The following is a 23,941-nucleotide window of genomic DNA, read 5'->3' on the forward strand; positions in this document are numbered from 1 at the left end:
TGAAAAGCTTGTTATTTTCCTAGTTTTTCTTACAAGTAGAAAAAACAAAGGTGAAGATTCTTATTTCAAGTAAAAGAAAACATGGATAATCCCAGAACAATGTTCAGCCCTTGCTAAATGCAAGAAATAGTCACTATGGAAACTTCTGTTAATAGATAGCACTTACTAGACTTTCTGGGCCAGGCACTGGGCTAAGTATTTACTGTGAAATTTCCTGGTTCATCTTCACAGCAACAATGGGAGGCAGATACTGTCCTTGTCCTCATTTGACAAAGGTGCAAACTAACTCAGGGGGAACTTGTGCAGAATTGGGCAGTCGGTAACAGGTGGAGGTGAGATGTGAACCCAGGCAGGATGGCTCTAGAACCTAAACTCTTAGTTGCTGTTTTTATTTCAAATCTGATTTGGTATGTGTGTCCTTTTCTTGTTTGCCACTTGAGTTAGACATCCCTACACAGTCTTAAAAAATAACACCATGTAAACTATATCATCACTATCATGTATAGCTATCATTTTTTTTTCAGCCAATATCTATTGAACACATACTATATGCCAGACACTGTGCTAAGACTGCGCTTTCAAACTTGAGAATCCTCTCTGGCCTGGTTAAACTTTATGATAACTAAAATCAGCAGCCATTAGAGAACTTAACAGAGGAACACTGTAGAGTCACTTCTAGAAGCATCAGCAATAGTACCATGTTGCTGTCTGCATCATTCTTACAGTGCTAGCTAGCAGTGTGACAGACTTGTCAGACTTAGCAAACAACATGACACCTACTGGTAATGATTCCTAGCACTAACGCGCCTAAATATTACATGGCAAATACTCATTAAAAAGTTATGTTTATATTAACAAGTAATTTCTGCTCCTTTACTTATCTTGTTACCTTAATGCAGCCAAATAAAAAGGCTAAAGGTAAATGAGGAGTCTTCAAACAGTTCATGGAAAATGCTTTTTTTTTAAGAAAGATTTATTTGTTTATTTGAAAGGTAGAGTTCCAGAGAGGCAGAGGTAGAGGTAGACAGAGAAGTCTTCCACCTTCTGGTTCTTTCCCCAAATGGCTGCAATGGCCAGAGCTGGGCCTATCTGAAGCCAGGAGCCTGGAGCTTCCTCTGGGTCTCCCATGCTGGTGTAGGGGTCCAAACACTTGGGTTGTCGTCCTCTGTCTTCCCAGGTACATATCAGGGAGTGGGTCAGAAGTGAAGCAACTAACATTTGAACCAGTGCCCATGTAGGATGCCAGCATTGTAGGTGGTGGCTTCACCAGCTAAGTCACAGCACCAGACCCAGAAAGCGCATTTTTTTTTTAATTCCACCTTTCCACAAACGTTTTATCTGCAACTAGTCAACTGGAAAATGAGTACCATTTAAAAGTTCAGTAGCTGACTATAAAATATACAAGAGTCAATAATTCTACATATACTAACCATGACTAGTTAGAAAACATAATAAATTAGCAATTAACAGGGGCCCATTCTGTGGTGTAGCCAGTAAAGCTGCTACCTGCAGGGCCGGCATCCCATATGGACACTGGTTCAAGTCCCAGCTGCTCCACTTCCAATCCGGCTCCCTGATAATGTGTCTGGGGAAGCAGTGGAGGATGGCCCAAGTGCTCGGGCCCCTGCATGCATGTGGGAGACCTAGAAAAAGCTCCAGGCTCTTGGCTTTGGATTGGCACAGCTCCAGCCGTTGTGACCATTTAGAGTGAACCAGTGGATGGAAGACCTCTCTGTCTGCCTCTGCCTCTCTGTAATTCTGTGTTTCAAAAATAAGAAAAAACTGGAAAAATGGGTCACTACAAAGAGGCAGTAGGAATGGCCAATAAACATAAAAATTTGCAAAGATAAAGATTCTATTGGTTTTAAAATTATCGATCTTCTGTATATAAAGATAATTGAAAATGAAGAAAAAACTTGGTGTTAAATTGGAAATTGCATAGAAACAAATGGCATAGAAAATTAATTTTTAAAAAATGTCATGTAGTTTCTCTGTCTTTAATGTGCTGTACACTGTTATTTAATGCTATAACTAGTACTCCAACAGTATTTTTTCACTTTGTGTTGCTATATGGGGCAAACTGTTGAAATCTTTACTTAATATATACTAAACTGATCTTCTGTATATAAAGAGAATTGAAAATGAATCATGATGTGAATGGAAGGGGAGAGGGAGCGGGAAAGGGGAGGGTTGTGGGTGGGAGGGAAGTTATGGGAGGGGGGAAGCCATTGTAATCCATAAGCTGTACTTTGGAAATTTATATCCATTAAATAAAAGTTAATTTTATTTTGTTTAAAATTTTTATTTTTTATCAGATTACATGTAGGCATTTTGGTACAGAGGGCCTGCAATGCCAGTCTTTCATATTGGAGTGATGCAAGTCCTGGCTGCTCTGTTTGCAATCCAGCCTCCTGCTAACATACCTGGGAAAGCAGTGGAAGATGGCCCAAATGCTTGGGCCCCTGCAGCCACATAGGAGACCCAGAATAAGCTCCTGGCTTCAGATTATCCCGCTCCAGCCATTGCAGTCATTTGGGGAGTGAACTAGCAGATGAATGACCTGTCTCTCCCTCTCTGTCTATAACTCTACCTCTCAAATCTTTATTTTAAAGAAATCTCTTCTCCATCTCTTCCCCTCTCTACTGCCTTTCAAATCTTGTGGGGAGAAGGGAACTAATTCCTTATCCACAAAGGAGGGGATACTATTATAAATTGTTAGTAAAATGTTTTTCAAAAGCTGGAAATGCCTATGGTTTTTACCTCACTGTCAAAGCCAGCAAATTGAGTTGTTCACAGTTCCTTGGATGCCTGGGTAAGAAAAGACTGAAGACTTTCTCACAGCAATAGCCAAAATAGCTACATAGCTGAATTTTCTTTCCTGTTCCCTCCCTCCTCCCCTATAAAGAAAAGGAAATCTTTATCTGAAATTTGGGAGAGGGAGAGAGAGATTGATCTTCCATCTGCTGGTTCATTCCACAAATGCCTGCAACAGTCAAAGTTGGGCCAGACTAAAGCCAGGAACCAGAAATTCCATCTGGGTCTCACACATGGTTGGCAGGGACCCAAATAGTTAAACCATCATGGCTGCTTCACAAGGGTGTGCATGAGCCAAACCTGAATCGGGAGTGGAGCTGAGACTAAAACCCAGACAGAGTCTTAACTACTTCACCAAATGCCCACCCCAGCAGTGTTTTCTTAGACCTTTTCCCAAGCCTAAAGGGAAAAGGCAACCCTTTACCTGGAATTGATCCTAAGGAAAATACTGGAAAAGAATGCCAGCATACTTGTATATAGGTATATCTTTACTGCAGCATTATTTACAGTATCAAATTCAGAAGTAATATTTTTTAAGACTTATTTGAGAGGTACAGTTAGAGGGAGAGAAGAGACAGAGAGGTCTTCCATCTGCTGGTTCACTCCTCAAATGGCCACAATGGCCAGAGCTGGGCCAATCTGAAGATAGGAACTTTTGGGTCTCCCACGTGGGTACAGTGGCCCAGGTACTTCTACTGCTTTCCCAGACCATAGCAGAGTTAGATCAGAAGAGGAGCAGCCGGGACACAAACCAGCACCCATATTGGTTGCTAGCCCGGCAGGCAGAGGCCCGAAATAGTATGCTATTTAAATGATGGTATATCTGTATGTCCCTATAAAAGAAAATTACAAAACCACTAATGTGATCACATAGATCTATAGTGATATGAATTTAAGTATATATGAAACTTTATTGGGAAGATGTAATAAAGTGAAATGTGTCCTCCACAAATTCCTATGTTGAAGGTCTAACCTTCAATGTGACTGTATTTGGAGGTCAGACTGTTAAGGAGATAATTGAGGTTAAGTGAGTCATCAGGGTGGATCCCTAATCCAGTGGCATTAGTGTCCTTATAAGAAAAAGAAAAGACATCAGAACATCTCTTCTACATCGCTGGACTTTGTAGCGTAAACATGTATTTTTTTTTGTATTTTTGGGAAAAGTAAATATTCATTTTGGGGGAAAGAAGTGCCCTTTGAAGCTAACCTCAGCATAACTGTACTTCTCTTGAACTTTCTGGCTTGTCACCCCCCAGCTACTTTTATGGTTATAGGGACTTGATGGTTCCCCTCCTAGTAATAATTTTACTGATGAATCAAAGCATCATGAGATGAATAATCTTAGAAGCCATAGTAAGTGACTCCTGATGAAAGAGTGGTTGGAAGTTTAGGAGACAGGGCTGATGTCACATAGAATGTTAGACCTCATATTAAATGTGAACTTGAGCTGTTGAAAACTGCCTGGTAATTAGATGGGTGGAACTATCCTGTGATTCATTTTCTCTGCTGCCCGAAATATTGCTGACCTATTTTAGTGGTTCTTTTTTTGGTTTCCTTTTACTGATAACTTTGTTTCAATGTTACTGGTATGTAAATTTAAGAGGCAGATTCATAGTACTTTATTTTAATGGTAGTTAGTGCATTGGGTAAATATAAAAGTAAATTCAGACTCCTCACATTAAGGCAATTATTAGTGAAGAGAAGAATGTTTTCATGAGTTGTGACATTAGGCACTCTGCCTTATTCAGAGGAAGTATTTCCATTATAATTGATGTTAGCTGAATTATTATATACTTGTCATTTTCTATATATTAACTCTTCATATATATTGAACTCTTCATAATTCAGCAGACTGGTGGCTTCTCCAGTTATTGATGTGGAAGTATTTGTGTAACCCAGATGTCACTTGGGACTTGTGTTTCTAGAAGGTTTAAATGAATTTGTCTCAAATTCTCAATATGACATTCTGGTGCATATAAATTCTCCAGCGTTTCTATGACTCCCTAATCTTTTCTTGTGGCCACCCCTACTCATCCTCAATCCTAGCATAATCCTGCCTTTGTCATCCAGCCCATATGAGCCAATATGGAGACCCTTATCATTTCGCCTTCTTTCCCACAGGAAAGTTCCAATTAGTCATGGTTTTGTGGATTTGATAACATTGAAGACTTGCAGGGTGATAGGAAGATATTCCATCACGATTCTTCCCCAAAGTGCCTTCCTGCTTGTTTGACTCTGCCACCATCTATGTGCCCATGTCTCTTGATCTGCAAGCCCTTGGAAAGAGTAATATAGTCTATCAGTTACACTCTTCCTTCTATGAAGATGCTCTGTTTGCTTCTTCTATCAGGAATTATGGAGAATGAACTTTTTTTTTCCATTTTCCTACATTGACAATGGTGAAATGTAGCACTGATGCTCTTGTCACAGATCAGTGGCCAGGATGATACCCTCACTCAATGAATAGATATTTAGTAGGCACCTTTCAAGTACATGTATCTTACTAAGTACTAGGGATACAAAGATAAAACATAAAAATGGGAGAAACAAAGTTATAGGTCTTTTATAACCATGAAGGCTCTCTCCAGTTTTCTATGGAAGCCCCTCATCCTTATACAGATAAGAAAGCTAAGGGAGAGGGGCCAGTGCTGTGGTGTAGTGGGTGAAGCCGCCACCTGCAGTACTGGCATCCCATATGGGCTCTGGTTCAAGTCCCGGATGCTCCACTTCCTATCCAGCTTTCTGCTATTGCCTGGGAAAGCAGTAGAAGATGGCCCAAGTCCTTGGGCCCCTGCAACCATGCGGGAGACCCGGAAGAGGCTCCTGGCTCCTGGCTTTGGATCTGCACAGCTCCGGCTGTTGTGGCTAATTTGGTAGTGAACCAGTGGATGGAAGACCTCTCTCGCTCTCTCACTCTTTGCCTCTCCTTCTCTGTGTAACGCTGACTTTCAAATAAATCTTTATTAAAAAAAAAAAAAAGCTAAGGGAGAAGATGATACTATTGACTTGCAGCAGAAGTGGGATTAGGCCACATGCCTTTAATTCTTCCCGGAATCATGGAAGGAGGAGAATATTGATAAGGATACAAGTGAGATGTGTTAGAGAAACATCAAGGCAGGAAATGTAAGATGTACAGGAAAGGAAGAAACAAAAATAAGCAGCACCTCCTAATGAGAAAAAGCGAAAGAGGATGTATTGAGTCACTGACGTTGGTGAGCTCGCCCGGTCAGGTGGGAGCTGTTCACCGGGTAACTGAGCTGCGCTGCCAAGGGAAGGAATAGGTGCATTGATGCTGGGTGGGAAAATGAGAAGGTAAAACCAGTGCTACCCTGAGTCTGATAATGTTTTATCTTGACTGTATACAAAACTTCCTGTCACCCTTCTTGCTATGAAGGTAGGAGTTTGTCAGTTTTGAGCAATATCGCCATCTTTGTGGGGTTTGAGAAGAAGAATTGAATGCTGATTAAAAGGAAACATTCATCTTTTTAAGAGTTGTTGGAGTCACTAGAGTAGACTGGGTATCTCCAGTTAGTAAAACTCTGACAGTGTTAATTCAGAGACCTTAGATCCAGACACAATGATTTCCATGGTCCAGAAGTTAGACAAGTGCAGACTGTTTAGAATTAGTGATAGGGAGAATGAAAATGCTTTTAACATTTGTTCCTTAGTGCAATAAAAACAGGAAATACCCATTATGTGATATTTTTCTTTTGCCACTTGTGGTAATTTCATTCTCAGAGGACAAATTGTCCTTATATGTGAATCAATAACTTGAACCAGTTAAACCCTAACTTTTTTTTAGTTTTATTGCTTGTTAGGAATAAATACCCCCTCAAATTAAAGTAGAAAATGACATTTAGGAACAGAAGTAGAGCAAGATCATGCAGAAATCAAAACTAGAAATTAAAAAGGGAGGTGTTTCCTCTGTCATTTAAGTCTCCCGGTTCTGTCATTGCTTCTTAATATCTCTTTCTAAATGGTTGTATCAACACGTGGCTCAGTATAGCAGCCATTGCCCCACTCTCCGTGGCCTATCTTCCATTCTTAGACCTCTCATCATATTATTTATTCTGTCCTGACTTGCAGCTCAAAATCTGGAACAATAATCTGGTTCACTACACTCAATGTACTCCTCTGCTTTCTTATTGTATCCACGACTGGCCAACCGGGAAGAGGTAGTCAGGAGCCATGCAGGACTGGTTTCAATCCACTTCTCCAGCAGGAATGTGGTAGGTTATTTCTAGGGAAGGCCATGTGCTTAGATCTCTGGTCTATTGTTTTTCCAAGCTCATGGTTTAGAAGAATAAAATATCACATTTCCCAACTCATTAAACGTTTCTCAGTGGTTTTTTGGTTTGGGATCCAGGTTCTCTTAGTGAGCACTTGAGAAAGGTAGGAGTAAGATGTGGGAGCTCCCTAGGGAGTGTGAGAAGTTAAATGCACTGGAAGTGTGAGTCTCCCCATTCATAGCTGTAAATGTCCATGACTGTAGTGCTGCACAAGGGCCTTTGTGCTGCTGATACTCCTTATTTTTAAGTCTGAGTTAAAGAGATGGAGGGACAGAGATCTTCCATCTGTTGGTTCATTCCCAGGTGGCTATAAAGGCCATGACTAGGCCAGGCCAAATCTAGGAGCTTCATGTGGGTCTTCCATGTGGGTGACAAGGGCCCAAGCACTTGGGCCATCTTCTGCTGCCTTCCCAGACCATTAGCAGGGAGCTGGATCAGAAGTGGAGCAGCTGGGACTTGAACCGGCACCTGTATGATATGCCAACGTCACAGGTGGTGGCTTAACCAGCTGCAACATGATCCAGCCCCACTGATACTTTCACATGGCCCAAATTTAAAATAAAATCAGGATAGATTTTAAAAGAAGAATTTGACACAGTAAACCCTCCCATTCCTTCTAAGAGATGAAATCAAATGGGTCTGCACTCAGGTGAATGAGCTAATGGGTGGAGGATAGGGGTAGGTTGTTACTCTTTCTAGTCTGTAGAGCTGGTTACGTGGTGAAATCATAGAATTCATTTGCTGTTTTGTGCAGACGTGAGCGTCAAATGCATGGTGCCATTTGTGCCTCTCGGTGACATCTGCAGGATCTGCTGTTCACAATGCAGCATTCTATCAGTGACATTATGAGAAGTCAATTCCAGAGTCACTTGGACCTTTAGCTCTGGGGAGTCTCCTGTGCACATGATGACAGGCCCACTGTTCATCATTGTAGCTGACGCTAAGCACCACAGGAGCCCAATTCCAGTCCTGGAGGGAATCCTCAGGGAGGTCATTGTGGTTTTCTTCATTGCCTTCGTGTGGCCCATGAGTGAGGAGCCTCGTGATGCCGGTCACAGAATGCAGCAGCAGGGATGCTAATGCAGCTCTCAGTAGTATTGACTGCTCTTGTCCATGAGACTGAATTGGTGCTCCCACATCCCTTTCATAAAACCATGTCCCAGGGTCGGCGCTGTGGCATAGCAAGTAAAGCTGCCACCTGCAGTGCCCACATCCCATAAGGGCGCCGGTTCGAGTCCTGGCTGCTCCACTTCTGATTCAGCCCTCTGCTATGGCCTGGGAAAGCAGTAGAAGATGGCCCAGTGCTTGGGCCCCTGCACCCGCATGGGGGACCCGAAAGAAGCTCCTGGCTCCTGGCTTCAGATCAGCACATCTCTGGCCATTGCGACCAATTGGGGAGTGAACAAGTGCATAGAAGGCATATCCCTCCTTCCCTCCTTCTCTCCCTCCCTCCCTCCATCCCTCTCTCTCTCTCTCTGTGTCTTTCTGCCTCTCCTTCTCTCTGTGTATAACTCTGACTTTTGAAAAAAAATCTTTTAAAAAAAGATGTCCCACCAATGCTGAGCCACTGTCTTCATCTGATGATGCTCTGAGAGGAAGGACTAGAAGCAAGCCCTTCAAATCTGTTCTTCATAAGCAGATTTGTTCATGGAGAATAAAATTCCCTCCTAGGAAGGGGAGAGCAGGAAGAGCAGTGGGTTAAAGCCCCAGCCTGCAGTGCTGGCATCCCATATGGGCGCTGGTTCTAGTCCCGGCTGCTCCTCTTCAGATCCAGCTCTCTGCTTGGCCTGGGATAGCAGTGGAGGATGGCATAAGTGCTTAGTCCCCTGCACCTGCATGAGAGACCTGGAGGAAGCTCCTGACTCCTGGCTTCAGGTCGGCTCAGCTCTGGCCATTGTGGTCATTTGGGGAATGACCCAGTGGAATGGAAGATCTCTTTCTGACTCTACCTCTCTCTGTAACTCTCTTTCAAATAAATAAAACAAAATTCTAAAAAACAGGAAGGATGGAAGAATGCAGTGGAGGAGCTTTGCCAAGGGCCTCCCTACAGAGATCATTTTCTCAAGAGCATCCAGCTCCCTTGTGCATGCTATGATTGAAGATGGCTAATATGGTGCATTGGATTCTATAGGTTTCTTTATTTGCTTAATTTTATTTGGGAAATGAAAGAGCACTCCTGTTTGTTGGCTCTCACCCCAAATATCCACAAGAGCCAGGCTAGGTAGGCCAGGCCAAAGCTGTTAGTTGGGGTCTCAATCCAGGACTCCCATGTGGATGGCAAGGATCCAAGTATTTGAGTCATCACTTCTGCCTTCCAGGATGCACATTAATAGGAAGCTGGAATCAGGAGCAGAGCCAGGACTTGAACCCGGGCACTCTGATAACAGATGCGGGTGTTCCAAGCAGGTCTTAACTACTATACCAATGCCTGGCCCCAGGCAGTTCCTAATGTATCTGACCTTGATCTGCTAATACTTGTATTTTTCTGGTTTTACATGTAGGGGCTCTTGTGTAGAGGATGCAGTAGAGGTAAACTGACTACATAATAAAAGCAATCGTGTTCTTTAAAGAAAAGATGTAGTTTTACTCTGCATTGTTGTCTCAGGCTGTGAATAAAACACAGTGCAAGCCGGCGCCGCAGCTCAGTAGGCTAATCCTCCGCCTTGCGGCGCCGGCACACCGGGTTCTAGTCCTGGTCGGGGCACCGATCCTGTCCCGGTTGCCCCTCTTCCAGGCCAGCTCTCTGCTGTGGCCAGGGAGTGCAGTGGAGGATGGCCCAAGTGCTTGGGCCCTGCACCCCATGGGAGACCAGGTGAAGCACCTGGCTCCTGCCTTGGGATCAGCACGGTGCACCGGCCGCAGCGCGCCTACCGCGGCGGCCATTGGAGGGTGAACCAACGGCAAAAAGGAAGACCTTTCTCTCTGTCTCTCTCTACTGTCCACTCTGCCTGTCAAAAAAAAAAAAAAAAAAAACACAGTGCAAGGAAGATAATGGGCAGTGACATCAAAACCATGCTGACGGGGTAGGAGGTGGCAGGAGTATCAGTCAACAGTGAGGTGCTCGGAGGTTCTGTCCCATGAACTGCAGTGCACTGCTGCTCTTTTACTTTGGGATTCTGATCAGCAAAATCTAATAGCAAATGATCACATTTTCTATTAAACTTTCCAGTAATAGGTTGTAGCCAGTCTTCTAGATTTTGAATCTTCAAAGAGATACTTTCAATGCCTCACTGAGTCCTGAGCACTTCTATCCCACTCAAAATGGACTAGTGTTCCCCAGTGATTCCACTATAATGCATGGGAATCATTCTTGAAATGTGATCAACATATCCTTCCCATTAAAATAAATCAACATCCAAGTTCCTAATAGTGGGAATAGAAAACAGCTGGTAAAAACAAGCTGTGAGGAATTACTCATTTTGGGTCAGAAGCAAACTTTTCTAGACTTCAATTTTCTCTTATTGCAATAGAGCAAAAAATAGGGGGAAAGCTGCTAACTTAAAAGTAGACAAAATATTTGTTACATTATCCTAGCCATGTCAAGGTTTGGTGACGACTGATGGAGATAGTACTATGAGCTTCATTCTTTTTTTTTTTTTCTAAGAACAAAGTGTCAATCTAGAGTGAGACAATTGTCTGCAATGTCTCTGAACAAGCAAAATCACTGGTTGTGTCTGTGGAAGGTGGAATCCTTGGGTGTAAGAAAGTTGTCAGATGCATGTTTTCAAGACTGAATTGTTGACCATGTCAGTTAAATAACAGGGTACTATTATTTTACTGCTGAACTGTGAAATTTACCATTTTTATCCCCTTTGCTATTTGAATTGGCTAAGTGTACTCCACCCCAATTGTCAAGTGCATTGGTACTTAGTAAGGATAGATGTGCCACATGTGCTTTTATGCTATGGCTGGAAAGAGATACATGTGGCCAACCAACCAGATAGCACGTTACAAAATGTTGTCTGCTATAATAGAGAAACTACTCTGGACGCCGTTAATGGGTGCCAAATGAATGGCAGCTAGGTCAGTGGGAGGAGCAATGGAGGCACAGGGAATGGGACAGTCATGGCTAGAATGTTGCTTAATGACATGGCTGGTGACAGGTTTATGCTATGTCAATAATTCACTTCTGAGTCATGTTGGTTGCACCTGTGTATAAGGCAGACTGACTTTCTCTTCCCTCCTTCCTTTTTAAAGATTTACTTATTTGAAAGGCAGAATTGGATAGAGAGAGAGTTCAATCCATCCATTGGTTCATTCCCCAAATGGCCACAACACCCAGGTATGGCCCAGGCCAAAGCCAGTAGCTAGTACCTCCATCAGGGTCTCCCATATAGGTGGCAGGGGCCCAGGTATTTGAGCTATCTTCCACTGTGTTCCCAGGTGCATTAGCTGGAAGGTAGATTGGAAGCACAAGTGTTAGGATTCAAGCCAGCACTGATTCGGGATGCTGGCATCACAAGCAAGGGATTAACCTGCTGCACCACAATGCCAGCCCATTTCCATACTCTTACATTTGTAATACAGGCAAGCTGTTTCCATCCTTATGCATTTCTCAAGCTCTGCCCTGTTGTCATCTCACCATAATCCTCCTCACTTTAACTCTACCCATAATCCTGATCCTTCCAGATTGAGATCCTTGGGACCCAGAGCAAGTATGACTTTAGTGAAATCTAATGGATCTAAATAGCACTCTTATTCCTTGGTTCTTACTGCAGTTATCTCTTTACTACGAATCCAGCACTGTTTCTATAATATCTTTTATTATCATATTTACATAATATTTTCAGGGCTAACTATGTGTACTGTATCTGATGTTAGTCATCAAATGGTAACTAAGACAAGTGTTTGGACATTGTAGTTCTACAAGAGAATCATGGGAGGCAACACACAAGACTATAATAGAGGGCAGTAGTGTTAGGAGGAGGAAACACCATGAGAGCAGCTGGGAAGGTCTCCTTACCCACAAGGTGGTTCAGAAATCCTCCTGGTGGAACTTACATTTAGGCTGAAGGAAGGAGAAGGGCCAGCCAGGTCCACAGGGGGGAAATCTTAGCTATTGCAAGGAAATTGTGGCAGGATAGTTTATCAGAGCTAGTAAATTGAGTTACTTCTTGCAATACTCCCTCCTTTCTCCTATTCTAAGCAGGTGGACTGGTCTGTGAGATAGAAATAGCTTGAGAGGAGGGGCTGTTTATCATAGGCTACACCAAGGTGCTTGAACATTATAAGGAGCCATTGAAGAGTCCTAATAAGGGAAAGAACAATATAAAATTCCATTTCAAAACCATCACTCTGGCTTCAGTGGGACAAGATTGTTAATGAAATGACCAGTGGGATTTGCCCGTTCCAGTGTCCTATCCAGTTTAGCATTTGTCTTAGATTTTTAATTTTTTTAACACTAAGAATTCTACTTTATACTTCTAGCTTCCACTAAAGTCTCCTTGTGTAGTGCTTGAGGTGTTTGTCAATAAACAAAATTCTCCCCTTAACACATGGGTAACTCTTTCCAAGCCCGTGTGCACAGTACCCGCAATAGAACAACCCAGTGGGTAACCATGTCTGAGTCCTTTTTGTCTCTGTTACTGGTAGAAGTACCTGATGTGCCTGCCAATGGTGTGAGACTGTGAGATGCAAGAAACCACTAGTCAAAGGAAAATGTGACATAGGGAAGGTTAACAGTATATGAAATAGGAAATAGAAGTTGGGTGGTCTTGCTGTAGAGCATAGAGAAATCTCAGTACTTCAGTAGTTTTGTCATTTGTTATATGGTATAAATCTGCAGTTATTGAATTCTATTCTTCAATGGCGCTCTTTTACTAGGCAATAAACCCTTTCAGTAGTCACGAGTTCAAAAAATCAAAACCATATGTTCAGTGAAAAATTAAGTATTGAATTGTTGTGTTTGAGAAAGTTGAGATTGAATGGATACTTGCATAAAATGTTAACAAAATGAAAACCAGAATACAGAAATCTGCTAAAGTCTTTTTCAAAACTAAGCATTTATAAGAAAACTGTATGACTGTTGGAATTTAATGTGTACATAGCAGAAAGTACATTTTTCTTATCACTGCATGAAACACGACTTTTCATTAGGTTGGATAAATGATGATAGTTTATCAGTATTATCAGGTGCTTTGAATAGAAATCAATTCTAGGGGCCGGTGCCATGACTCACTTGGTTAATCCTCCGCATGTGGTGCTGGCATCCCATGTGGGTGCCGCGTTCTAGTCCTGGTTGCTCCTCTTCTTCCAGCTCTCTGCTGTGGCCCAGGAGTGCAGTGGAGGATGGCCCAAGTGCTTGGGCCCTGCACCCGCATGAGAGACCAGGAGAAGCCCCTGGCTCCTGGCTTTGGGTCAGCGTGGTGCGCCAGCTGCAGTGGCCATTGAGGGGTGAACCAACGGAAAAGGAAGACCTTTCTGTCTCACTGTCCACTCTGCCTGTCAAAAAAAGCCAGTGGCAGATTTAGAGAAAAAAGGAGAGACAGATTGTCCATCCACTGATTCACTCCTCAGGTGGCCTCAACAGCCAGGACTGAGCCAGGCTGAAGCCAGGAGCTTCTTCTTGATCTCCCACATAGCTGGCAGGGGCCCAGGGACTTGGCCATCTCCCACTGCTATCCCAGGTGCACCAGGAGGGAGCTGGATTGGACTTGGAACAACTGGGACTCAAACCAGTGCCTATATAGGATGCTTAACCCATTGTGCCATGCTGTCAGCTCCAACATTCTTTTAAAAATTCTAATTCATGGGCTGACATTGTGGCACAGTGAGTTAGGCTTCTGCTTGCAACACTGGCATCTCATATGGAGTGCTAGTTCATGTCCCAGCTACTCTGCTTCCAATCCAGTTCTGTGTTAATGTGCCTGAGAAGGTAGTGGAAGATGGTCCAAGTGCAGGATGGAGTTCTTGGCTGCTGGCTTCAGCTTGGCTCAGCACTGGCTATTGCTGTCATTTGGGCAGTGAACCAATGGATAGAAGATCTCTGTTCACCTCTCTGTCACTCTTCTTTTCAAATAAATAAAACTTAAGATTTAAGGCAATTTTATGAAAATAGTTTTAATAAATTGTGAAACCATAATTCATAGTGTTAAAATATATACAGCTAAGTGGAGAAAAATGAGTGCTAGTGTTGTGGCATACATGTAAAGCTACCACCTGGGATATTGGCATCCTATATGGTCTCTGATTCCAGTCCTGGCTACTATACTTCTAATCAGTTCCCTGCTAATGCCCTGGGAAATGCAGCAGAAGATGGCCCAAGTGCTTGGGGCCCTAAACCTATATGGAAGACTCAGATGAAGCTCCTGGCTTCTGGTTTCCACCTGGCACAGCCCAGGCCATTGTGGTCATCCCTCCCTCTCTCCCTCCTTCTCCCTTCCTCCCTTTCCCTGTAACTCTTTCAAATAAATATTTAAGAAAGAAGTAAACAAGCATATAAATAGGTATGATGAATAATCATTTCAATGTAATTTTTAGAAGACTTATGTATTTTATTCAATTATTTGAAAGACAGAATGGTGGGAATGGGATGGAGGAAGATGAGAGAGAGACCTTCCATCTGCTGATTTGCTCCTCAAGTGCTTGCAACAGCTGGGGTTGGACCAAGCTGAAGCCAGGAGCCTGAAACTGAATGACAGGGACCTAAGTACTTGGCCATCATATGCTGCCTTTCCAGGCACATTAGCAGGAATCTGGGTTGGAAGAGAAGGAATTGGGATTCAAACTAGCACTCTGATATAGTATGTGGGTTCCTAAGAAGTGGCTGAATGTATTGTGTGACATCTGCTGCTCGATTTTATTTTCTTGTATTAAAAAAAATTTTAATTAACTTTAACAGATTCAATGTGCTTTGTAAATACAATTCTAAGAACATAATGATATTCCCTTCCTTCCCCACCTCCCTCCCATCTTCCTTCACCCTTTTATTTCTTTTAAGTTTTTGATATAACACATTTTAAACATAAAGTAAAAAGGTGTAATACTTCACTGAATAAGAAGTTTAACAAGTAAAAAGCAGAAAGACCCTAGTTTAGTGGCAATAGACAATGGCTATAAACAATAATTGAATGGAAAAATGGCCATTTTACTCATATACAGTAAGTTTTAAAGTAATCAGATTATTAAAACTATAATAGCATAATATTCTGAACAATTGGCTCCATAAAAGTATAAAAACAATGTTTTACAAAACTCTTTGCAGCAATAATGAAACATACAGACCTTCCTTTTTCTTTGTTTTTTGAATTTTAGCTCCCACAAATAAGGGAGACCATGTGGTATTTGTCTTTCTGCATCTGGTTTATTTCATTCAACATGATGTTCTCTAGTTGCATTCATTTTGCTGAAAAAAGTAGAATTTCATTCTTTATAGACTAATAATATTCCATTGTAAATATATGGCATTTTCTTTACCCATGTACCTCATGATGGGCACCTTGGATGATTGCAAATTGTGGCTGTTGTGAACAGTATTGCTATCAACATGGTGGCGCAGGTATCTTTGATACAGTATGTTCAAATCTTTTGGGTATATGTGCAGCAGTGGGATTGTTAGATTATATGGCAACTCTATTCCTAGTTTTTAAGAAATCACACTGTTTTCTAGTGGCTGCACTAATTTACATTCCCATCAACAGTGTAGGAGTGTTCCCCTTTGTCCACATCCTCACCAGCATTTGTTACTCTGTTTTGGATTTTAGAAATTCTGACACGGGTGAGGTTATATCTCATTGTGGTTTTGATCTGCATTTCCCTGATGGCTAGTGATGTTAAGCATTTTGTCATAGGTTTGTTGACTGTATTCTTTTGAGAGCTCTTTGTTAAAGTCCTCTGCCCATTTCTTAACTGGGTTGGATTTTATTGTTTTTTGAAGTTGCTGACATTATCTGGGATATTAATACTTCATCAGATAGATGGTTTGCAAATATTTTTCCCATTCTGTTGGATATCATTTCACTCTTGATCATTTTCTTTGCTATGCAAAAACTTCTGAGTTTGATATAGTCCCATCTGTTTGGTTTTGCTTTTGTTTGCTGTGCTTAGGGGGTCTTATCCAAAAAGTCGACCTCTGCACCACCATCTTGGAGTCTTTCCCCTATGTTTTCTACCAGCAACTTCATAGTGTTAACTCTTAAATTTAAGTCTTCAATCCATCATGAATTGATTTTTGTATATAGTGAGAGGTATGGATCTAATTTCATTCTTCTACATATAGACATCCTGTCTTGCCAGCACCATTTGTTGAAGAGACTATCGTTACTCCATTGTATGGTCTGAGCACTTTCGTCAAAAATCAGTTGACTGCATGTATGTATGTGTGCTAATTTCTGGGTCCTCTATTTTTTCAGTTGATGCAACTCAGTGATTTTTATTGCAACTGGAAGACAGGACATCACAGAAACTTTATGGTAGGTCTAGGGGAAAGTGTTGTTTACAATAAATGATGAGTTTGTCTCTGGCAATCTGATTACACATGAAGAATGCAAGATGCAAGTATGGATGCCTCTGAAGCAATGCCACCAAGTCCCTAGGTTCAGCTGCTGGTGTCTCTCCGCATTGCTTTAGATTAACACAAACACAAATGAACGTCACGTTCTTTCTCCTTTGTGGTTCTCCCTTTCTATTCATGATATTGGCAGTTTCATACAGAAAAAAAATGGATTTTGAAAAATTATTACTCCTATAAATTAATTTGGGCATATGGGTCTATTTCTGGGCCCTCTATTCTATTCCACTGATCTAAGTATCATTTTTTTATGCCAGTGCCAAGCTGCTGTGATTTTTTTTTTAATATTTTGAGAGGTAGAATTAGAGAATGAGAGACAGATCTTCCATTCACTAGTTCACAAATGGCTGCAATGGTCAGGGCTGGGCTGATCTGAAGCCAGGAGCCAGAAGCTGCTTCTGAGCCTTCCACACAGGGTAAGGGAGCCAAGCACTTGAGCTATCTTCCACTGCTTTCCGAGGTCATAAGCAGATAACTGGATTGGAAGAGGAGCAGCTGAGACATGAATTGATGCCAGTATGGGATCCTGGCACAGCAGGCAGCGGTTTAGCCTACTATGTCACAGCACCATGCTGTTTTAATTACTATAGCTTTGTAGTATGCTTTCAAGTCAGGAATTGTGATGTCTCCAGCTTGATTTTTCTTGCTCAGGTTCACTTTGGCTATTCCGAGTCTTTCGTGATTCCATCTGACTTTTAGGATTGTGTTTTCTACTTCTGTAGATAATGTCATTGTTATTTTTATAGAGATTGCATTAAATCTGTAAATTGCTTTAGACATTTTAATGATACTGATTCTTCCAATCCATGAGCAAGGAATATCTATCTCTCCATGTTTTTGTGTCCTTGATGATTTATTTCATCAATATTTGATAGTTTTCATTGTAGATTTTTCACTCCTTGGGTTAAATTTATTCCTAAATATTTGATTTTTATTTTGTGGCTATTGTGAATGGATTTCTTTCTTGATTTTCTGTGAGTTCATCATTAGCATACAAAAAAGCTACTGGTTTTTCTAAGTCTGTTTTTAACTTGAAATTTTACTGAATTGGTTTTTCAATTCTAACTTCTTGGTGGAATGTTTAGGTTTTTCCCTGTACAAAATCATGTCCTCTGCAAACATGGATAATTTGTCCTTTTTTCCAATTTTGATGTCCTTTATTTCTCTGCCTTATTTGCTCTAGCTAAAACTTCCAGAACTATATTGAATGAGAGGCAAATGTGGACATCCTTGTCTTGTTCCAGATCAAATGCTTTCAGCTTTTCCCCACTCAGTATGATATTGTCTGTTGGTTAGTGATATATGGCCTTTATAATTCTGAGGAATGTTCCTTCTATACCCAATTTCTTGAATTTTTATCACAAAGGGGTATTGAATCTTACAAATGCTTTCTCTGCATGTACTGAGATGACCATATGGCTTTTGTTCTTCTTTCTATTGATGTGACTTAAGACATTTCTTGATTTGTGAATGTTGAGCCACCCTTGAATTTCTGGGATAAATCTCATTTGATAATGATGTATGATCTTTTTGATATGATTTTGGATTTGATACTATTTTGTTAAGAATCTTTGCATTATGTTCATTAAGGATAGAAGTCTGTGGTTTTCAGGTCGTGTCTTTGCTTTTGGTATCAAAGTGATACTAGCCTCATAAAAAGCGTTGGGCATGGGGCTGGCGCTGTGGCGCAGCAGGTTGACACCCTGACCTGAAGCACCAGCATCCCATATGGGCGCCAGTTCAAGACCTGGCTGCTCTACTTCCGATCCAGCTCTCTGCTATGGCCTGGGAAAGCAGTAGAAGAAGGCCCAAGTCCTTGGGCCCCTGCTCCCATGTGGGAGACCCAGAAGCTCCTGGCTCCTGGCTGCAGATCAGTGAAGCTCTGGCCATTGCAGCCAATTGGAGTGAACCATCGGATGGAAGATGTCTCTCTCTCTCTCTCTCTCTCTCTCTCTCTCTCTCTCTCTCTGCCTCTCCCCTTTCAGTGTAACTCTAACTTTCAAATAAATAGATCTTTTAAAAAGTGTTGGGCAGAGTTCCATCTTGTTCAACATTTTGGAATAGTTTGAAAAGTTTGAGTTACTTCCTTTTTGAATGTTTTGTAGAATTCAATAGTAAAGCCATCAGGTCCCAGACTTCACTGATGGAAGACTTGATTACTGCTTCAATCTCATTGCTTGTTATGGATCTGTTTAGGTTGTCTATATCTTCTTAATTTAATATTAGTAGGTTATATGAATCCAGGAATTTATCCATTCGAGATTTTCCAGTTTATTAACATACTTTTTTTACAGTAGTTTCTTTTTTTTTTTTTTTGCCTCAGGTTTTTGTTTTATTTATTTATTTTTTTTAAGATTTCATTCATTTATTTGAAAGAGTTGCACAGAGAGGAGAGGCATGGAGAGAAAGAGAGAGGTCTTCCATCCAATGGTTCACTCTCGAATTGGCTGCAACAGCCAGAGCTGTGCCGATCCAAAGCCAGGAGCCAGGAGCTTCTTCTGGGTCTCTCATGTGGGTGCAGGAGCCCAAGTACTTGGGCCATCTTCTACTGCTTTCCCAGGCCATAGCAGAGAGCTGGATCATAAGAGGAGCAGCCAGGACTTGAACCAGTGCCCATATGAGATGCTGGTACTGCAGATAGCAGCTTTACCTGCTATGCCACAGCACCAGCCCTGACAGTTTCTTATGATCCATTGTATTTCAGTGGTGTTGGTTGTAATATCTCCTTTTTCATCAATTTGAGTATTTTCTCTTTTTTCTTTGTTAGTATGGCTAGAGGTTTATATACTCCTCAAAACAAATTTTTGTGTTTTTGTTGTAATTTTATTTTTAATTTCATTTCTGTTCTGATTCTTATTCCCTCTTGCTGATTGGAGGTTTGGTTTGTTCTTGCTTTTCTAAGTCATCAAGATGGATCATTAGATCTTTGAGACATTTCTCTTTTTTAATGTAAGAACTTAATGCTATAAACTTCCCTCTTAATGCTGCTTTTGCTGCATCCCACAGGTTTTGATATGTTTTCATTTTCATTTGTTTCAAGCAAATTCTTACTTGCTTCAATGATCCATTGATCATTAAGTACATGTTGTTTAATTTCCAAGTATTTGAGTGTTTTATTCTTTATTTCTACTTTTATTTTATGGTCTGAGGAGATATGTGATATGATTTCAATCTTCTTAAATTTGCTAGGACTAGATTTGTGCCTAATAGGTGGTCTGTCCTAGAAAACATTCCATGTGCTTGCTGATGAGAATGGGCATAGTGTAGCTGTTGGGTGAAACGTCTTGTAAATGTCAAGTCCATTTGCTCCATAGTATGTTTCTACTCTGTATTTTTTTTGTCTGAGTTATCTGTCCATTAATGAGTAGGGTGTTGAAGTCACTCTATTATTGTATTAGAGTTAATCTCTCCCTTTAGTTCCAATATCATTTGCTGTATATCAGGATGGTCTTGTGTTGGGAGCATATACATTTATGATTGTTATGTTTTCTTGATGAATAGAACCCTTTACCAAAATAAAATGCCCTTTATATTTTTATGGTATTTTATTTAAAGTTGTCTTAATCTGATTTTAGGATAGCTAGGCCTACTCACTTCTGGTTTCCATTTGTCTGGTGTATTTTTTCCTACCTTTCACTTTTTTTTTTTTTTTTTTTTTTTTACATTTTAAGCCTTTAGTGAGAAAGATGCATAGGAGAGTGACAGCTTTATCTACATGAGAGGTAAATCTGGGTTCTTACCTAGCACCAGGAACCAGCCACGTGGAGGAGCATCTAGGCCTGGAAGCCTAGGGCGCGTAGCCCTAAGGCCATGTGCCATGGAGGTGCAGAGCTATAGCAAGCCCCCTCCTGGCAAGAGGCCAGAGAAGAAGAGAAGGGCAGGACACACTGTGTCCCAGGCTTTTAACCCACTTCCAAAGGGGAGTGGTTAATTAACCTGATTGGCTGGTGGGCACCCAGGTGTGGCCACCTACTCTTCACCTACTCTGTGTGTATCATTGTGAAGTGAGTTTCTCATAGGCACTAGGGTTACTTTTTTTTTGTCCATTCAGCCAAGCTAAGTCTCTTGGTTGGTGAATTTAATCCATCTACATTCAAAGTTAGAATTGATAAGACCAGTCATTTTGTTGATAGGATAATAATTCTACAGGTTCTGTCAGTGAATTTGGTGGCATGTGTTTAGAGTTCACTTCTAAGGCAGGACACTTTTCAGAATTTCTTGCAAAGTTTATCTAGAGGTGGTAAATCTCTGGTTTCTGATATCTGGAAAATAATTCTCCTTCACTTTCATTTTTTAAGATTTACTTATTTACTTGAGAGGCAGAATTACAAACAGGGAGGGAGAGATGGAGAGAGAGGTCTTCCGTCTGCTGGTTTACTCTACAACTGGCTGCAATAGTGGAGCTGGGCCTGGAGCCCAGAGCTTTGTCCAGGTCTCCCACATGGGTGCAGGGGCCCAAATATTTGGACCATCTTCCACTGCTTTCCCAGGCCATTAGCGGAAAGCTGGATCAGAAGTGGAGCAGCCAGGACTCGAACCTGCAACCATACAGGAAGCTGGTGCCACAGGCAGAGGCATAGCCCACTATGCCACAATGCCAGTCCCCACCCCTTCACATTTAAAGGTAGCTTCACTGGATATAATATTCTTGGTTGGAAGTTTCTTTTAAGACCTTGAATGTATCATCCCATTCTCCTCTGGCTTTAGGGTTTCTGTTGAAGACTGTTAATCTAATTGGTTTTCCTTTATGTGAAACTTGATGCTTTTCTCTTACTGTATTTGGGATTGTCTCCCTATTGGGAACTTCTGAAAAATCTGACAACAGGAAGCATTGGAGAAGATCTTTTATGGTTGAGTCTGCTAGGGGTTCTTTGAGCTTCTTGTACCTGGATTGTCCATGTCTTTTGATTCTTAGGAAATTTTCAACTAATCTAGCAGGTTCTTGATGCCTTTTCCCTTTTTTTCTTCAGGAATACCTATAATTTGAATATTTGGTCATTTGATGGTATCCCATATTTGCATAGACTTTCATTCCTTTTAGTTCTTTTTTTCTGAGTTATTTCAAAATTCTTACCCTTGAGGTCAGAGTCAAATTCTCTTCTCCACTTGGTCTATTCTGCTGATAAAGCTCTCAATCACATTTTTTATTTCACTGATTGAAGATTTCATCTCAAATTTCTATTTGGTTCTGCTTAATGAGTTTTATCTCCTTAGTAATATTTTCATTCATGTCACTCATTGATTTCCTCATTCCTTCCATCTGTCTATCTGTAGTCTCTTGCATCTCATTGAGTTCTCTTATAATCATTATGTTGAATCCTGACATTTCATAGATTTCCTTCAGTTTAGGATCTAATTCTGGAGTATTGTGTCCTTTTGGGGGCATCATGCTACCTTGCTTCTTCATGTCTCCTATGTCCCTACATTGATGTCTGCCCATCTGGTGCATTCAGCCTCTCTTTATAGAGTAGGTTTTATTGGAACAGGTTTTATGGTCTAGCTGGTATGCAGGGTATCACTTGGCTTGTTGCTTTGCCTTTGGTTGTAAGTGAGCCTGGGAGTGTAGTCTGATTGGCTTGTTTTGTCTTAATCAATGTCAGCTGTGTCTAAGTGACACTGGATTAGTCTGCAGTTCTTGGGGATGGAAGTGTGGCTTTGAGATGAATGTGTTTCCTTGGGTGTTTATCTTTGGTCCACAGAGTCCAGTGACAGTTTCCCTGGTGAATGTGATAGCCAGGGCCTTGTTCTTGGTGCTGAGGGAGACAGGGTTGGCTGCCCCCTTATCCTACTGGCAAGCCTGAGTGATGCTGAGACTTGTGGCACCAACTAGTGTGACTCAAGGACTGTGTGATACAGATGGACCTTTCCACAGGTCCTAGGAGGTCCAACTGGTACTATAGCTTATAAACCAACAGCCCTCGTCCTAGGACTACAGGATGTGAAGTGAGCTCTGTTCCAGAACTACAGGGTGACTATAATGTATACAGATTTTGCTCTGAGGGCGTGGGTCCAGAGAGGTGGAATGCAGGTAGGTTTTTCCTTGCATCCACTAGGTAGCTTCCAGTGGCACTGAGAAATTTAGAATGAATTGTGCAGCCCTGGTTTTGCAGTGTAGGCTGGAGTCATTACTCAGATCTCCCAGGGTGGGCGTGGATTTTTTAGGGGCTGCACAGCTTAGGCAAATCCCCCAGCTTACATAAAGTGTGTGAATGTAGCTGTGGGACTAATGCCTCAAAACTCCAAGTTGCAAGATGTGGAGGATCCATCCTTTGCTCCCTACTTCGCCCTGACTGACCACGATGCTGGTAGCAGCAGAATAGAGGTGCTGTGCTGCTTTTTGCTGTCAAGTATGGTGCCCAGTGTGGGTGGTGGAGGGGAGGAAAGGAAAGCAATGAGGCTTCCCTGCGCCAAACCTGGCAGTTGCTCAGACCCCCGTCAGCTCCCCAGGCTGAAGTAGAAGTCAGTGGGTGACTGTGGACTTCCCTCAGCTAAAACTGTGAGCAGCAGGGCATGGCAATTTCTTCCTACTTTAAGGTGGTAAGATGGCATCTTGCAGCCAGCAGCCAGCTGCAATGATGTCTCTTCTCTCCTCTTGTCCCAGAATCTTCATTGTTTTGTGTGTGTTGGTTTTTTTGTTTGTTTTTTTGTCTTTGCTGAAAATTTCCTTCAGTGAGATCCCTGAAATGTACTTCCTTTGTTCTTTTCATAGCCTATAGTAGCTTAAGTTACTGTGGCTATGCCCTATTCAGCCATCTTGGATCTCCCTGCACCTTGATTTTTAACTTGCAGACAATCTATATGAAAGACTTTTTTGGCTTTAATATACAGGAAAATATTTTTTGGAAGAATTCTTTTTTGATAAAAAATATATAACATAAAATTTGTCCTCTTAACCTTTTATAAGTGTGCATCTCAGTGGTATTAATTATATTCACAATCTTGTGTGACCATCATCACTGTTTCTAAAACTTTGGGGGCTGGTGCTATGACACACCAGGTTAAAGCCCCTACCTGCAGCACCGCCATCCATATGGGCACAGGTTCAAGCCCCAGTTACTCCACTTCTGATCAAGCTCCCTGCTAATGCACCTGGGAAAGCAGCAGAGGATGGCTCAAGTCCCTGGGATCCTAGCTTAGATCGGCTCATCTCTGGCCATTGCAGCCATTTGGGGAGTGAACCAGCAGATGGAAGACCTTTCTGTCTCTCTCTGCCTCTCTATGTAACTGTCTTTCAAATAAATAAAAATAATTCTTTTAAAAACTTTCATTACCCAAACTCGGTATCCCTTTCGGCAATGACTTCTAACTTCCTGTTGTCCAGTCCCTGGCA

General features: G+C 41.6%; 1 protein-coding gene across 2 annotated transcripts in view; it reads left to right on the forward strand.

The window, feature by feature from the left end:
• The window catches only part of PPA2 (inorganic pyrophosphatase 2), a 229,728-nt gene that overhangs the window by 152,158 nt on the left and 53,629 nt on the right, over positions 1 to 23,941 (forward strand). Inside the window, exon 11 of one of the 2 annotated variants that reach the window (XM_062199791.1) lies at positions 16,454 to 16,513. The exons of the other annotated variant lie outside the window; for it this stretch is intronic. Coding sequence (XP_062055775.1) covers positions 16,454 to 16,513 — 60 coding nt within the window. The remainder of the gene's footprint in view (positions 1 to 16,453; positions 16,514 to 23,941) is intronic. 2 annotated transcript variants of the gene reach the window in all.

The sequence above is a fragment of the Lepus europaeus genome, chromosome 8, assembly GCF_033115175.1.
Source record: "Lepus europaeus isolate LE1 chromosome 8, mLepTim1.pri, whole genome shotgun sequence".
NCBI classification, from domain to species: domain Eukaryota; kingdom Metazoa; phylum Chordata; class Mammalia; order Lagomorpha; family Leporidae; genus Lepus; species Lepus europaeus.